Source organism: Neoarthrinium moseri, assembly GCF_022829205.1.
Source record: "Neoarthrinium moseri strain CBS 164.80 chromosome Unknown scaffold3_Wmoseri_CBS_16480, whole genome shotgun sequence".
In the NCBI taxonomy this organism is placed as follows: Eukaryota; Fungi; Ascomycota; class Sordariomycetes; order Amphisphaeriales; family Apiosporaceae; genus Neoarthrinium; species Neoarthrinium moseri.
Window position 1 is genome coordinate 751,902 of NW_026055117.1, and position 16,737 is coordinate 768,638.

The 16,737-nt window shown below is 51.8% G+C and overlaps 5 protein-coding genes across 5 annotated transcripts; 2 read left to right on the forward strand and 3 right to left on the reverse strand.

Annotated features, from left to right (window-relative positions):
• Window positions 1-154: 154 nt before the first annotated feature.
• On the forward strand, window positions 155-3,883 carry JN550_001602 (uncharacterized protein; the record flags this gene model as incomplete). Its single annotated transcript, XM_049312805.1, has 9 exons — window positions 155-339; window positions 405-478; window positions 535-806; window positions 865-1,647; window positions 1,701-2,116; window positions 2,175-2,523; window positions 2,570-3,165; window positions 3,219-3,536; window positions 3,583-3,883. The coding sequence occupies 9 exons, from the start codon at window positions 155-157 to the stop codon at window positions 3,881-3,883; spliced, it is 3,294 nt and encodes a 1,097-aa protein (XP_049176453.1).
• Window positions 3,884-4,969: 1,086 nt separating this feature from the next.
• JN550_001603 (uncharacterized protein) lies at window positions 4,970-5,869 on the reverse strand (the record flags this gene model as incomplete). The annotated part of the gene is made up of 1 exon (XM_049312806.1): window positions 4,970-5,869. One exon carries the CDS (start codon window positions 5,867-5,869, stop codon window positions 4,970-4,972), a length of 900 nt encoding a protein of 299 aa, XP_049176454.1.
• Window positions 5,870-7,172: 1,303 nt separating this feature from the next.
• JN550_001604 (uncharacterized protein) lies at window positions 7,173-7,770 on the reverse strand (the record flags this gene model as incomplete). Its single annotated transcript, XM_049312807.1, has 3 exons — window positions 7,173-7,311; window positions 7,406-7,493; window positions 7,587-7,770. 3 exons carry the CDS (start codon window positions 7,768-7,770, stop codon window positions 7,173-7,175), a joined length of 411 nt encoding a protein of 136 aa, XP_049176455.1.
• A 1,299-nt stretch (window positions 7,771-9,069) lies between these two features.
• JN550_001605 (uncharacterized protein) lies at window positions 9,070-9,713 on the forward strand (the record flags this gene model as incomplete). Its single annotated transcript, XM_049312808.1, has 3 exons — window positions 9,070-9,256; window positions 9,401-9,488; window positions 9,569-9,713. The coding sequence occupies 3 exons, from the start codon at window positions 9,070-9,072 to the stop codon at window positions 9,711-9,713; spliced, it is 420 nt and encodes a 139-aa protein (XP_049176456.1).
• A 1,173-nt stretch (window positions 9,714-10,886) lies between these two features.
• Window positions 10,887-15,788, reverse strand: JN550_001606 (uncharacterized protein; the record flags this gene model as incomplete). Its single annotated transcript, XM_049312809.1, has 3 exons — window positions 10,887-11,112; window positions 11,172-14,788; window positions 15,195-15,788. 3 exons carry the CDS (start codon window positions 15,786-15,788, stop codon window positions 10,887-10,889), a joined length of 4,437 nt encoding a protein of 1,478 aa, XP_049176457.1.
• Window positions 15,789-16,737: the final 949 nt, after the last annotated feature.

Consider the following 16,737-nt stretch of genomic DNA (forward strand, 5'->3'; position numbering starts at 1 on the left):
GAATGCTGTTTACATACGTGCCTTGCTGCAGTAGCATTCTTGCGTTCCCTTCTATCCTTCATTTCTCAAGCTTGCAGTACGCGCGTCGCAGTGAAATTACGCGGTCGCAAACTCAGTTCCTTGTAGATTCGTTTCTCTCTTATAAGAAGAGATAATGGACGAGCCAGACTTGAAGCAGGCGGCGGCCGAGCGCATCCGTTGGGACGATGAGGAAGCTGCTCGTTCAACTCGTGCCTTGCGCCGTACGCATTCCAATGCCAGCTCCATGTCAATCCGCAGTGTGCGATCGCGACGTGAAGTGAACCCGGCCATTGCGCTGCCCATCCAGTACCGAACTGTGTAAGTCGCGCTTAGTCTGTCTTAGCGAGTGTATCCCACCACTTACACTTACACCCGTGAACCAGTTCGTTCGCCATCGAGGAGTCCAAGAGCAAAGATGTCGCTGAACTCGCAAAAGCCAAGGACACGGCTGCCAAAGGTTCATACTTATAAAACATAATTTTAGGCCGCCCCTGACTGACATTGTTGCCACAGAACTATCGACCCTTGAGTGGCACACGATCTCAACCGAAGAGGCGCTCCGCCGCCTGAGTTCCTCGATCACGACCGGACTATCCCCAGACCAAGTTGCACGGAAGTTCAAGGAGTTTGGTCGCAATGCTCCAACTCCTCCCAAGTCGAATACCGTCCAGAAATACCTCGGATACCTTTTCAAGGGATTTGGTCCTGTACTACTTGTCGGTTCTATCCTCGTGTTCGTGTCATGGAAGCCCCTGGGCGAGCCCAACCCGGCAATTGCCAACCTGGTAAGAGATTCTACAATGACAGTCATCACGTAGAATAACAGCTGACTTGGCTGCAAAGGCGCTTGCTATCGTCCTCCTTGCTGTCTTCTTCATCCAGGCCGCTTTCAACATGTGGCAGGACTGGAGCTCGTCGCGCGTGATGAAGAGCATCAAGAACATGCTTCCCGAGGACTCTCTGGTAATCCGCGACGGCAAGCAGGCGTCGCTCCCAGCATCGGAACTTGTTCCCGGAGACATCATTTCCCTGAAGGCTGGCAACAAGTTGCCTGCAGATGTGCGATTCCTCCAGGTATCAGGCGACGCCAGATTTGACCGGTCGATTCTGACTGGCGAGTCTGTGCCCCTTGCTGGTACTGTGGACTCCACCGATGCCAACTATCTAGAGACCAAGAATATTGGCCTCCAGGGAACTCACTGTACCTCTGGCTCTGGTATCGGCCTGGTCGTCGCTACTGGTGATCGCACCGTCTTTGGCAGGATCGCAAACCTGACCAACGAGCCCAAAACCAAGCTGACAACGCTGGAACGCGAGGTTTTGTACTTTGTCATAATCATATGCTCAATCATGTTCACCATGATCTCAATCGTGCTGATTGTCTGGGGCTCTTGGCTCAGAACATCCCACCCGGATTGGATCAGTGTGCCAATGCTGATCGTCAGTTGTGTCAGTGTTGCCATTGCATTCATCCCAGAGGGCCTCCCTATTGCCGTGACAGCGGGTCTTACCATCACAGCGAACATTATGCAGAAGAACAAGGTCCTTTGCAAGTCGCTTAAGACTGTCGAAACTCTCGGTTCTGTATCTGTTATCTGCTCGGACAAGACCGGTACCCTCACTCAAGTATGTCCATGCTATAATTGTCTCCGTTGCGAAGCTGAACTGACACGATATAGAACCGAATGACCGTTACAGAAGTCTCCATTGGAACCCATACCATCACGGCAGACAAAGCTGAGGCTGAGCTCAACGCTAGTGAAACTCCTGATGTTGCCGGTATAGTTACGACTGGTGTCAGTCAGGTATGCGCCTTGTCTGCCCTGTGCAACGCCTCTGAGTTCGATGCTGCGACAAACAACTTGCCGATCGAAGAGAGACGTGTGTACGGTGACGCAACAGACCAGGCAATTCTGAGATTCTCCGAGCGCCTCGGTTCCGTCCAACATATGCGACAGTGTTGGCAAAAGACCTACGAGCTTGCCTTCAACTCGAAGAACAAGTTCATGATCCGGACCTTCTCCCTGTTCAAGAATGACTGCCTGTCGCAGACCCTCCCGCAAGCCGAGGCAGATGCTTTCAAGCAAGGCGACACGTAAGTCTCCCACAACGCCATGATGTACACACCCAGTACTGACCCGACATCCTTATAGTCTTCTAACCATCAAGGGCGCCCCTGATGTGCTGATCGGCCGTTGCTCGTACTACATCACCAACTCCGGAGACGCACACCCCTTCGACGCCGACATGCGAGCCACGATCGAACAAGTCAAGAACAACTACTCCAGCCAGGGAAAGCGTTGCATTCTCCTGGCACGCAAGGTCATACGCAGGGAGCATGTCAAGCACCAGACTGGCACCACGCAATTTGAAGATGAAATGGCGGATCAAGCCAAAACTGGCCTGACTCTGGTCGGCATGGTCGCGATCGTGGACCCGCTGCGTCCTGAGATCAAGGATGTCGTTTCGACTCTGCGCGGCGCTGGAATTCGTTTCTTCATGGTAAGCATCATGTTCCTTGGGTTCTGCTTATACTAATTCTCCTCAGGTCACTGGAGACTTTGCCCTCACTGCTTTGGCGATTGCGCAGGACGCTGGCATTGTCACGCTACCATCTTCCGCGGTCCACGGTCTGAGTGCACTTCCGCGGGACGACTTCTCCGACTCTGGCTCAGAATCAGAAAAGGCTCCCATACACAGGCAATCTATTGTCCTCAGCGGGCCAGACTTGGTTGGAATGAGTGCACACCAATGGAAGGTGCTCACCGAGTATGAAGAGGTTGTCTTTGCCCGTACCACACCCGAGCAGAAGCTGCGTATCGTCAAGGAGTTCCAGAACAGCGGTGTCGTGGCCATGACCGGAGACGGTGTAAATGATGCCCCATCTCTCAAGGCCGCCGACGTTGGTATCGCCATGGGAAGCGGTTCGGATATTGCCATTGAAGCTGCTGACATGGTGCTCCTCGAATCATTCTCCTCGGTCGTTGAGGCTGTTCAGTACGGTCGTGTGGTTTTCGACAACTTGAAAAAGGTCATCTGCTACCTGCTTCCCGCTGGTTCCTTCGCCGAGTTCTGGCCTGTCATGACCAACGTTCTGTTTGGCCTGCCGCAAATCCTGTCGTCTTTCCTTATGATCATTATCTGGTAGGTACAAGTCAGCGAGTATGTGACATTTACGCATGACTAACATTATACAGTTGCTTCACAGATTGCGCTGCTGCGACGGCTTTGTCGTACGAGAAGCCCGAGGCAGATGTTCTTCTGCGCAAGCCGCGCGATGTCAAGAAGGACCGCCTGGTCAACTGGCAGCTTATCTTCTACGCATATGGAGTTCTCGGCGTTCTAGAAACCCTCGCGTCGTTCTCGATGGCCTACTGGTACCTCCAAAAGAATGGCATCCCTTTCACCACTCTCTGGTTCGGCTTTACCACAGAGCCTGATGGAATCGACGCGGACTACTATTTGCAGAAGCTCAATGAGGCGTCGTCTATTTACTTCATCAACCTTGTAGTCATGTACGTTGCTTGCTATCAAATGGGGGGCTTTACTAATAGAATGCAGGCAATGGTTCAACCTGATGGCCGTTCGTACTAGGCGTTGGAGCATCTTCCAACATCCACCTGCGTTCAACAAGCTGACGCAGAACCTCTACCTGTTCCCTGCAATCATCTTCGCACTTCTTATGGCCATCTTCTGGTTATATGTGCCAGTGTTCCAGCAGGTCCTCGGCACCACCGTGGTTCCCGTTGAGCACTACTTCTTGCCTTTCGCCTTTGGTATAGGGATATTGTTGATCGATGAGGCTAGAAAGTACTTTGTTAGAAAGTACCCTGACGGAGCTATTGCAAAGACCGCCTGGTAGTACTTGCTTCAATGAAAGAGGTGACAGGCGGCCTATAGTATCGTTCGATAGATCGGTTCGTATAGGCTAGCGAACAAATTTACTAGATTCAGAGACCCCAAGCAGAAAAGCACTATATAACATCAAGTGTATCAAGGCCAATTCTGGGATGTTGTCCAATGGCGTTAGCATGAAGGTCCATGGGAGCTATCTTTAGCAGGTTACGCGACATGCAACAATTTCGTCATTCCTCATCAGGGAACCAATGACCTTGTATTCCGTCCTGAAACATTGGAGATCACCTCAAGGAAGTAGTAATCCGGGGCAGGCGATCTGATATCATGTGAGGGGTTGACCCCAACTCTAAGCAACCTTAAAGCGACCTAGGATATATACGGTCGACGTCCCACCTCAGATGTTTTTGGGTTTCCTCCTTCAAGAAAAGTTGTACATGACAAAATCATCAAGCAAACACATAAAGAACGATCAGTATGTCGAAAACATTCCAGACCGCCAAAGAGAAGTACGAGGCCGTGATCAATAATCCAGGCCGGCGTGACTCTTCAAGTAAGTGGACACACTCACTGCGTGGAGCTTACAAAAGCCCTCGCTGACCTTGCTAGGCTATAAAAATCGAACTATGGCCACCAGACATCCATCGGCCGGAGCTTGTGACATGGTTGGTTACGTCGATCACGCGAAGACTCGCCGCTCTAGCAGTGGAAGCATGAAGGACAGAGTGATGGATTGGATGAATCGACCCGCTTACTGAGGCGAAGTCACATCATGAAGAATGAAGCTACACAGTCGCAAGGTTGAATGATTCGCATTATCAATAATGATAAGATGTCACTTTGTTACGGCGCTGTACTATAACGGGTTTCCAAACAATAGGCCACCTATCCTGGTAAATTTACAATCTATTACGGGCAATATCCCTTACCTTCTATTCTAGCCATTTCTATCCAGATGAGTCTTATTTCCAAGGAGCACCAGATTCCCGGGACGCCTCTTACCTAAGTCTTAAACTGCCCTTCAACATTCGGTCGGTGTCTAGGGCAGACGTGCGGAGGACCTCACCTAATACCTCCTCCACCCTCAATTAATTCAGAAAAAGCTGGCACCAACGACAGCACTTTGCGCATCTCTCTCCAAGCACGTAAAGCATTTCGCATCCTTGAGCTTATCGCAGTGACAAAGAGGTTGTACGGCTGACTCGAATCGCGACTTCGGAATTTGGACTCTTACCAACATGGGCGGAGCAGACCGGCAACCACGTATCGTGTCTATCTCAGTTGGCTCACCGTGCTCCACGAAGATTCCGCGGCGGCAGCCGTGACAGCCAAAGGCGGGTCGAAAGTAGTGCTGTTCGCAGCCGGCGAACACTTTATGAAATCTCTGAGGTGGCGGAACAGGGACGGTAAGGGACTGACTTCGGACCTGGACGCGGCGAGCAAAGCCGGTGGGGGAATCCACCGATTTCTCGGCAGCTTGGAAATATTGTCTCTTCTTGCGTCGCCTAGGAGCGCTGTCCAGCTGGGGAACATCGCGACGGATGATAACTGCTGAAACCTGGAGAGTAGTAGTTTTGATGGGTGAATCCCCAGAATCTATGCTTAACAGGCTACGGCCACTAATTGTGCTTGGCTCTCTGTGTTTCTCATCCTCTTCCGGTGTTCTTATAACCATGGAGCTATCTGAACCAGCAGATAGGGGGCTCACCTCATCCTCATCTTTCGAATAGGCGCTCGAGCAGGGGCTCACGGGTCTGCTGTTTGAAGTATGTTTGGTCGGAACCGCGCCAACGGTCGCAAAGTCGAAGCTTCCGAAACTGAGACGGCAGTTTGGAATAGGTAGATCCACGAAAGGAGATATAATAATGCCGGGGGAATCAGGAGACCGCACGTCAACTATCGGAGCAATCATGCGCATCGGACTTTGTCGATGAATGCGAAACATGTCCTCTTCGTCAAGTACAGCATCTACTGGTATGCGATGTGGCCTCATCTTGTGGCTCTCCCAACCATGGTCTTTCTTGTACTCCAGGAATCTCTCTACGTACTTCTTGTCGTTGAAAGACGGAAGGACGAAATATCCCGTACATACCTTACAAAGACCGTACCTTTTCTTCTTGAGCTTCTTCGGAGTGCAACTCGACAGGAGTACCCCAAGACAGGGGTTACCTACCCTGAAATCAGCCTTCCAACAACGCACCTTCCTTCTCTCTGTGTGGAAACAGGAGTACTCGTACTTCTTCGCCAAGCAGCCGCAATTTCCCATCAGAAATGGTGGTATATGTATATAAGATAGAAGATGGCCCTAGGAAGGAGGAGAATAGAAAGGATGAGATGAATCACCTAGAAAATCTCAAGAGACTTTCCGGGCGTAAATAGCTGCACCCGTCGACTGTATATTATAATTATGATGGAGCATGCAGTTGCAACGGGTGCTGCACCGGGTATTTGTATGCCTATGGAACAAGTCCATTATCCAGCGACATGTGACTTTCTGACAAAGAGCTCGGGGTTACGTTGAAAAGCCAATATCTCTGAGAGCCTTTGATTCTCGATGTAAAGTCTTTGTAAAGCGCTTTGTCTCATTGGAGGACACTGTTGAAGGTTGTTCTTTACGACAACCGTCACCCCACCACTGGAATGGCCAGCTAAACTTCTGTACACATCGCGATGCCATCGACTTGACTTAGACTGCGACCTCATACTTCTTCAAACTCGCGGTACATAGTACAGAGCAACGTACTTTCTGCCATCTGAAAGGCCGCCAAGTGCTTTGAAGTATCGTGGTCAACTTAAAGGGCTTCGAAAGTCACCACAACAGGGAGATGCAGTCTGGTTTGATGGAAGACAGGTACCTAATATTCTGTATCTGACCTTCGTGGAGATACGGGGGTTATTCAAGGTGACACTGATCAGCTTTTTACGTAAGTTCCCGAGCATTTAGCTCACAAGAAAAACCGGAAAAGCTGGAAGCATACCAGGCCGCGATTTAATGGAGCTTCAAAGTATGTCACCTAGGTAATACAAGAGATCATGGCGTGTAATGTTTGGTTCTACCATTATGATGTTATGGCCGAAGAATCAAGGGCTGGTCGAGCTAGGGCTATTTGATTGTTTGAAGGATAAAGGGACAAGAAAGGGAAAAAGAGAATGGCGGCTATCATACGGAAGTACTGCGACTCTGAGATGAATCGAGGATTGCATCTTAGGTAGCACCAACCGCGCCGCTCGAGGCTCCACTAATCCAGAGCATCACGGGTAAAGCCAAGTGAAAGGAAGGCGATGATGAAGCACCACTAGCCGCTCATTCTTCTCTGGACGCGGCACGATACAGAGTTCAAAGCGTCGTGGTATGGGGCAGGGATACTCTTGGACTCGTGTCCAGGCATCTCCCAGGGTGGGATGTCGGCGAACTCGGAGTTGCAATCCATGGTTCTACAGAAGATGGTCAACGAGACTGAGATATTTTGGAAGGATAGGAGAAGGAATTGAAGATAAGTGGAGATAGTGTGTGTTGAAGGGAACTCACGTATGGAATGTGCAAGCGACCTCGTGGGTGAGGGGAACCCAGATCTTAACCGAGCTGGCGACATCGTTCCAGCCTAGAGGGAAGGGGCCTGTATGAAATTGCGCAAATCAGCTTATGTGCCCCAAACATTGCAAAATGCCAACATGGCCCCGGTTCTCGGGCTTAGTAAGAGTATACTCACTGCACTTCTCTGGCTCGGCGTGAGCATTGAAAACCTCGCATCTGCCCGTGAAGTTGCCATGCTCGCAGACTTTGACTCGAGGGAAATTCAACGTGCTACTCATTTCAGATACCTCTTCTGCGGGAGCCGCCAGTGCACTGGCAATACACTGGACAAAGACAAGAGTCTTCCACGTGACCTGCATGATGTATGTTGATCGGTCTGCTATGGGTTGGGAATGTGAATAGACGAGGAGTCTTAAGTCGAAGACGGATATAGTGAAATCCTGAGAAGCACCGGGCCATGACTTTATACGCGAACGAGGAATCATACACTACCTGTTGTTTCTTATGTCGGGTCTGCAGCTTGCAGCATTCTTACTTGCTCTATCGATCTAGAACAACATAACGGTATTAGAGCGCATTTCATTGAGCTGCTGCAGGTACTAGGTCATCAGAAATCTAGACCAAGCATCATCGCGTCCATGTTGGAGACTGATGCAACTCGCACATCACTCTTCTACAGTTAGAAGACTTTGAAGGGTCATGACAAACGAAAACATCGTAATAATTCAGATAAATACTAAAATGACGTCGAACACGCTTGTTATCTTCAAACTTCTCAGGGATCGGTCGACGAACCAGAATAAGGTATTAGCACCGTGCCACGCAACAATGCGCAAAATACCAGCTTGTGTTGTGAACGATCGAAATGGATGTACAACTCGCTCTTCACTCACCACAGTCTAGACAGCCAGAGATCTCCTGGGACTCCCCTAATTTTCCACAGGAGCAAGATTTCAGTCTTGGCTGGTGAGTGGTGCCAGTATATAATATCCGCAATGCCCAGCAAATGAACTCCATCCACTGCCAATATACTCAAAGACGTGAAAATATATTATAGTCACCACGATTCGACACCATTTGGAACCATGGTTATGGTTCGATCCCCTGTTTGCGCAAGTATAGAGCGGGGAACCCCTGAAGTAATGCAGATTGAATGAGTTCCAAAAGAGAAAGCCTACCATGTGGAAATTTTCCGTATGAAGCCCGAGAGTCATATATACACACACTGGTGATATCGGTTTCTTAGCCATATGCCTGGAATATCTGCTCGAACCGGAGCGGGAACGGCGCGCACTGCTAGTTCCCCATGTGAGAGAATTTGAGTCCATCCACTTAGCCAACCAAGATCGAGCCCCCATTTATGAGGCTTCAGAGTGATGAGAAGAGAAGAAAGACCCCCGAGATCGGGTTTCGCTCAAAGAAACAGCCGCTAATGGGAGTGGCATGCACATTGAGACTTTGCGCGGATCCACGAAAGCACCGTCATCTTCGGGCTCTCCCACTGCCCGAAGATATAAAAGGAGTACCCGCCTGCTTCGTCATCATGTTCTCTTCCTTCTCCTCTCAATACATCGTCCCTTGCGTTTTTTGTTGAGCGCCCTAAGCCACAGGATCCCTTATCAGTCCCTCCCGTCGTTTCCCACCCAGCCCTCGCCGACATGAAGATCACCTGGACTCTCGCGGTTCTCTCGCGCTGCGCTTCCCTTGCGCTGGCCGCTCCCACGGAGCTCGTCGCCGCCTCGGACGAGGTTTCAGCTCTCGAGGACATGCCCGCCCTCAGACTCTGCCACCAGACCAACTTCAACGGCGTTTGCGAGACCTTCACGATCCACGACAAGCAGTGCAGTAAGTCTTTTCCCTCGAACTCTGATTCTACTCAGGCCAACGCACCCGTCGTTACGTCTTAACTTCCGGTCGTCGTCGTCTTCATCATCAGAATCAAATCTACCGCACGATATCAGACTAACACGCACGTCTTCCCTAACCTAGGCGAGTTCCCCAACGGCTTCGAGGCCGGCGTGAAATCCGCGCGAGCCTTCCACGCCTCCCACAAGCCGGTCAAGTGCACCTTTTTCACGTAAGTAGACCTCCGAGGCCCCCCCTTCTCCCTTCGACTCAAAGCACCCTCGCTGACCGTGGCGTTACTCCCCCTTGCAGCCAATCCAACTGCCTGGGCGACTACTGGGACATGCCCGGCCAGGAGACGCGCAACTTCCCCAAGCAGTACCAGAACGCCACCCAGGCGATCCGCTGCGTCGTGGGCGAGCCAGGTCTCGGCCCTTCCCAGATCCTTGTGGACTAGACTTGCCGTGGCTGCGCGACACCAACCGGCTAGGGTGGACGAGGGCAACAACTTCCAGGTCATACTGGCTGATTTTGGCGTCGAGGTCCATGGAATGCCAACCACCACATTTTGCTACTGGTGCTGGTCCGCTACGGGATGGAACTAACCAGATTGTGCGATCACTCATTCATCTCCGTGACTTTCTTATATATTTAGGTCTCCAAATATAAACTTGTGTTGATCGATGGTAAACCCTCTCTATCTTCATTACTCTTGAGGAGCCCGGTGTTCGTGATGTGTTCCAGTCTTCAGACCGAGTGCGGGTTATTAAAAAAGATCCCAACATATACAAAATGGGCGTTGAACATTTGGGTCTCCAGCATTCGCCGGCTGGCGGAGCAGGTTCACGTAGATATCATAGAACTCAACAATATGCTCAACGCGTCGCCCTGGCACTAAATCCGACAGGCGCAAGGGCGGACCGCCTACAGTATCCTCTGGTCATCCTCGAACTAGGTTGGCTTGGACCAACACTCTACCACTGAGAGTGAGATAGGGTTCCTCGGTCCATGGATTATCATACTGTGCAAAGCGCCAGCACCTCTTCGGTCACGTAGTCACCCCACATCAAACGAAAGCCAAGAAGCCCATATCATATGCTCCTATTATCTACGATGCCAGCTATGAATTAATCGCGTGACGATGACACTATTATACTCTACATAACGCGACTCCGTGCTGTTCCCCCGTCTCTTCAGCACACAGGGGTTTAAAAATCCGCAAAAACGAAAAAATCAAGCGGCCGTGTCAAGTCATGAAGCAGAGAACGAGACCGATAGAATGTCCACCACATGGAGGCCTATAAATGCATGAACAGCGCAATAGCATCTTCATCCGTAACGATGAAAAGAGAAAAATCACACCCCTCCTGCTTGTCAAAGCTCATCCTGAACGCCTGAACACACTTGCCCCTTATCGAGAACCCGCCGTTCTGATGCAGCAGACAAACAAGATTTGTCTGTGTGATGAATGAGGCATGCAAAGCCTTAGAAAGGACCGCGTCGTAATTGAAAACTTCTTAGATCGTAATGTCTAACTTTTGATCCCATTCTTTACCGCTTTTCCAGTCGACGCCAATGGCACCCGCGAGTTTTGCGAAGAAGTTGAATCCATGGACAGCTGGGTAGGGACTTAGAGGGAGTTGAGGTATGCCTCAGGCTTTTCCTGAGCACACGTGAAGAGGTTGATATGATGATCCCCACGGGCAGCACACCCAAGGATCATACGATGAGGGTGGAAGGATGTGCTGGAGATTGGTGCGCCGCGATTCTGCTGCAAGAAGCTGGAGTATGGCTCCATGCGCGAGAGCTCGCGGCCATCGAAGTTGAAAACCTTGACCGTATGGGCCGAAGTACCACTAGGAAGAAGTTAGTTCGAAGGGGAGAGATAGTTGGTTCCTCGGGGGAAACGACTTACACAGAGAAGACAGGCAAGTGTTCATGAGTACTAGCTGTCCGAAGCCCATCTCGAGTTGTCTGGATCACTTTCAAAGGGCTATCCATTCGAATGTCCCAGAGCTTGACCTTGCCGTTTCGGCTGGCTGATACCAGTTCACGCTGGCCGCCTCGCTGCATGTGGACGCTCTTGATCCACTGACGGTCAGAATCGTCCTTCCACTTCTTGACCATAGACTCCTGAGGTCTCAGTCGGGTGTCAAAGCACCTGACTGCGCCGTCACCAAATCCAGCGACAAAGACATTACCAGTCATTTGATCCGATGTGAGCGACGTCACACAGGAGCCGGAACGGGCAGGAATATCCATGATACAGGTTTCATAGGCTGCGGCCCAGACCCGGATAACTCGTACGTCTCCAGCCACAAGGACCTTGCCAGTGACCTGCTGCCAGTCGAACACCATTCCAGAGTTTACATTACTCGGTACCATATGTGTCAGTGCTCTCCAAGCAGCTGCGAGCTCGGTGGACTTTTCGAATTCGTAGTTGCGGTAGACACGCAGCACACCATCGGAAGATCCGGTCATCAGGAATGCATTATCATCCTCGTTGATGAACTTCATGTCGCAGATGTTCGAGCCTGGTGGGTTCCCGTTGGAGAAACGACCTATACGATGCTGTTTCTTCCAGTCCCAAATATTGACGGTATTGCCGTCGTCTGCAACCGCAAGATGGTCCTCGAATTGGTGGAAAGTCATCTTGGACGGTTGAGCGCCATTGTTCATGATGCAAAGCTGGTTTGTCCACCTATGAGTGCCAGCGTAATGCTTCTGTGGCTGAGTCTCTCGCAAAATATTCTCGTTCCGTGATCTCCTCCAAAGACGCTCGTTGTACTCTGTACTTCCAGGTTCTTCTGACTCGGTTGGCTTCATCTGGGGCTCACGGAAATACTCCACCGACCAATCAAGGAATGTGCTCCTCAGTGGTAATGAGGGCAGTTTTTCATAGTTTCGCTCCTTGAATTCGCCAGAGACAGGCTCATCAACGACATGGTAATGCGAGGGAGCTGCAGCAAGATCGTTCTGCTCAGGTGGAGCGGCCCAATCCGCTGCCGATTTGACCCTCTGTGAACCAGTGCGAGTGAGTCCTGGTGAGGGCAAAGGCGTCCCGGGATTTGACTCTGTGCTCCAGATGGTGCTGGGTATTTGGAAGAGAAGACTTGCCGTCCGTTTGAGCAGACCTGGGGAAGGCTCTGGAGCTGTAGAGGCTGCAGCGGCAGGTCCGATCATGCTGTTACGTGACATTGAGACCTGTTTTTTGTGACCTCTAGTCTTTCTCGTGCGTCGCGTGATTTCTTCCATAAGTCCATGAGCATGGATGCCCGTGGGTGAGGTCAATAGTGCGTTGTGAACATAGTCAACAACCAGTGTGGCATCTCTTTGCACCTCAGGATGAGGATCCACCGTCAGGATCAAGACATGCTTCCAACAAGCCGCAAATACGGTGTTGTGCGATAATCCTTGAGCTGTCGCCTTGACTGTGCCATCGGGGTTGCGACTCTCAGGCTGAACATAATGTAAGCCCATCTTTTGGTCTGACCCGTCGTCATGCGGGGGGTGAATTAGGTATTCTTTCTCTTCTGCGAGCTGCTCGAACGCAGTCACTAGGAACTTGCTCTCATAACGTAGCACAAACTGCGACAGGAAGACAAGTAACTCCTTGCGCACAAGCGGACTACCGTCGTTTGCCATGTCGAGCAGCGTCCAAGCTACTGATTCCTCGATCCGAGCAACCTCGTCGGTGAGGTCGGGGATTCCTAAGAAAGTAGTCAAAGCATGAACGACTGCTGCGCGCACCTCACAGCATGGATCTTTGGCCAGAGATGCTAGTTTGAGGGGGGCGTTCTCTCTGATGCCTCTCCACTTCGCCTCGGGTAAGTCTTGCCATAATTGACTGATGCACAAGCAAGCCCATTGTCGCAAAAGGACATTATCTTCGTTTCTAAGATGGACCAGGCATGAAGACATGATATCAACCTGGTTGCACACAACCTGACCAGACTTATATCCTTTACACAGCATTGAAAGAACGAAGGCACACATTGCCTTGTGCTCATCGCTGTTGGCAACAGGAAGCGTCTCAGTTGGCCGCAGGATCTGAGCGAAGTAGTTGTACCCACTATCCTTAATTAGATCAGGTTGACAGGAGATGTCGACGGCCAGGATTCGGGTCCATATGAATACCATGACAGGCTTGAGCTCAGCAGCCGCAGACTGTAGAAGCTTGAGCACGTAAGGAAAGATCCCAATGCTGAGAGCAAGCTGGACAGCCCACGGTCCCAAGTCCAAGAATCTACCAAGGAGGATGAGGGCCCTGACTCTATGCTGCTGACTTAATAAGACTTGAAGCACGACAGGCAGTTGATCCGGCGGTTTCTGGAGGTTGGCGTCGCCCCGTGCAAGGTAGACTTCGAATGCCGTTAATTGCTCAGTGAAGAATGTCGAACTTTGATACTCATAATCGATGCCCTCGTTTTCTTTCTTCTCGAGCATCGGTAGTTGAGCCAGAGCTAGGTCTACCGCGAGATCCCAACTCTCCCACAATGGATGCTGGTGAGTGTCTGGCAGCGCTGGGTAGGACTGGGGATGGCAGCCATAGACGATCATGATTCTCTGTGCAAGAATGAAGTTGCGGAAGAGGGCGGCAACCATGAGATCTTGCCTGAAGAATTTTCTGAAGAGCTGCCGCGGTAGCGACGTCCACGCAATGGTGTCGGTGATGGCAGTGAAGATCCAGTTGAGCTCGCCAAGCGGTGTCCTTCTCTCTTGAAGTCGGCCAGGTAGCTTCTTGGCTCTCTCGGGGGTGAGACTGGTCTTCAAAGGGTTCTGCAAGACGAAGAACCACAGTGACATCTCCATGGGTGTGGTGAGGCAGGCGGTGAACAGATCCGCAGGCAGATTGGGGTTTGTCGGGAGATTCTCTTTCACCGCACAGGCTGCCAGATGAAGGTACGAGCGGTACTTGGTCTTTTCGTAATTGGGATCCGCCGCTGCCTGTGATGCCTCCTCATCCTCATGCTTGTCAACGAATCTATGGTAATTGTTGATAATATTGCCAGCCTCAGAGCAATCCCAGACGAATATCGTCGGGGCCTGTAACCAATGTTGCAGATCGTAGAGCGAGATGGGGATATACTGGGTGAAGTTCTTATTAAACACCCAGATTTCACCAGACGCAGTGGGTTTTGGGACGCCGTGGCCGTTGTAATGGAGCAGTACCCTTTCATCTTTCGCATTTCGTCTCAGGGACATGCAGAACTTCTTCGTCTCTTCGACGGAGGGATCCAAGTACTGCTTATACCTAGTACGCAGCGAGATGTTCTCATACTGCACCTGCAGGGATTTGCCGATGACTTCCAGTGCTTTGGGCCCGAAAGGATCTGTCCAAGCCTCAAGCTTTGCGCCTGGATTAGTCTTGAGTTGGTCGGGAGGCTCGACGCCGATATTTAAGCACACTGCTAGTGCTGCTGAGACCGTCTTCAGTCGATCTCTCATCCGCCAGTCCTCGATTTCGTAAAGGGGGGCTTTGGGCTGGCCGGTCGTCTCGTGGCGCTTGTCTGTATAGTACATGTACCAGTTCTGGCGGTTAAAGGTCAGCATAGGTCCAGAAAGGCTTCATGGTATAAAGAAATAATGGCATAACCCATTCATCTACCAAGGTGACTGTATAGTTGGCTGGCCAAGGATGATTCCCGCTTACGTCACCAACCCCATGGCTATTGTATCTCGAAGAAAAGGCAGTAGGTTTGGGAGTCATTGACGAAAGCGCTGACTTTGAGAGTCGTGAACATGCTTCCATACCATGTGCACTTCATGTCAGATGCTTGCGCTTGCACCATAGCTTTGGTCATTGGGGGCAAGGCATGGCAGAGCTACCCTAAACCCGACAATGACCGTACAGGCGCAACCAGAGGATCGTCGAGCAACAGACCGGATAGCGAAAGAATATAAATGCAGCTGGGGTGCATATAGAAAATGTACTCACGTTGGCCAACTGGGAAATGATGTCTTCGGACTGGTAATGGTCCTCGAAGCCGTGACGCGCACTCCAGTCGTCGTAAACCTCGTCATCTGTATGCTCAGGCTCTTCAAAGCGCATGATGTGCTCGCTCTTGGAGCGCAGCAACGGCGGCTTGGGTCGCCGCTTGATCTGCTCTCGATCGGAGTCGTCGAAGGATTGAAGGCGGGTGAGTTGCGGGTGCTGCTTGTTGCCGGGAGCGGTCGAGGGGCGGCGGTCAGCGCCGGAGAGCTCCTCGTCGCCATCCGTGACACGGTCGGAGTGGCCGTTGCCACTGCCACTGCCACTGCCGTTCGCCATGGCCGAGGCTCTGAGCGGTAGCACGCCGTTGGACACAGCGCTGGGCGGCATGGCAGCAGAGCTCCCGTTTGCGCTCACGGCAGCTGGCGCGGCACCGTCGCGTGCGGGTCTGGAGGATGTGTGGGGGGTGGGCGGTTGGGAAGCCTTTCGTGGCTGCTGGTGCGACGCAGAGGGCCCGGAGGAGACGAGTGTAGCGGCGGTCGAATTGTGGTGTTGCTGGCGCGCAGGATCCGCATTACGATGTACTGCGACCGCCGTCATGATGCATGACCTCTAATCCAGCATGGCCTACTGCTAATGCACCGTTGACTGCGCTCTGCGTTGTGCTGCCTGGAGTCTCCAATGGGAGCAGGGCCGAGTGATCGAGCGCCGGCGAAGTGCTGAAGAAGCGCTCACGGGGGGTTCGAGCCGAAGAGGATGTCAATGGCAGGGCAGGATGACGCGGTGGTGAATGGACGGTCGGTGGTCGGTGGCAGCGGCTCGAGGTTTGAGGTTGAGGTGCTGTCCGCTCTGGGCGCCCCGATCAGATCCTCTCAGTTGCAGGCGGTCGCCCAACTCGGCTTGACAGCTCGAAATGTGGGGCAGTCTGTATTCTAGCTCCCAACTCGCCGTCGGTGAGCTTCTTCTACCTTGCAGTAAGGGAACAATACCTGGCAAAACACACGGACAAGAGAATCGCTCCTAGGTTGAAGCTTATAATCGAGGTGATACGGGTCAAGAAGAACGATGCGTTATGGACTCATAAGGCTGTCATGTCCTTTCCAACCCATGCACTCTCAACGGCAGAATGCCTTCGCAAGGGTTAACTACAATACTGTACGAGCCATTCGCTCCTCTACTTATACTGAGCACCCTCTGCACTCGCAAGGTCGCCAGGCAATTAATTGCATTTGGGACCAGAGAGACGCATATCAAAAGTTCTTGAGTACGCTCGCTGCGGGGGTCTCTCTGCCTTTGGCGCGCAACTGTGTTCCCGTGATGATTCCGCGAATCCGATCCCCCCTGGGCCCCGTCTGCCCGTCCATTACCTCAGCCGCTCTCAAAAGTTCCGGGCAGGGGCATCGGGGGGTCGGCCACGGCGGTGGGGCTCTCGCCGAACCTCGGGTGCGCACTAAGCCCCCAAAGGTATGGTGACTCACGTGCCGGATAACTATGGGGCTGCGCAGTGCGCCTTCCCCAGTGTTTCAGCTGACCTCGGGGCCTTTTTTTT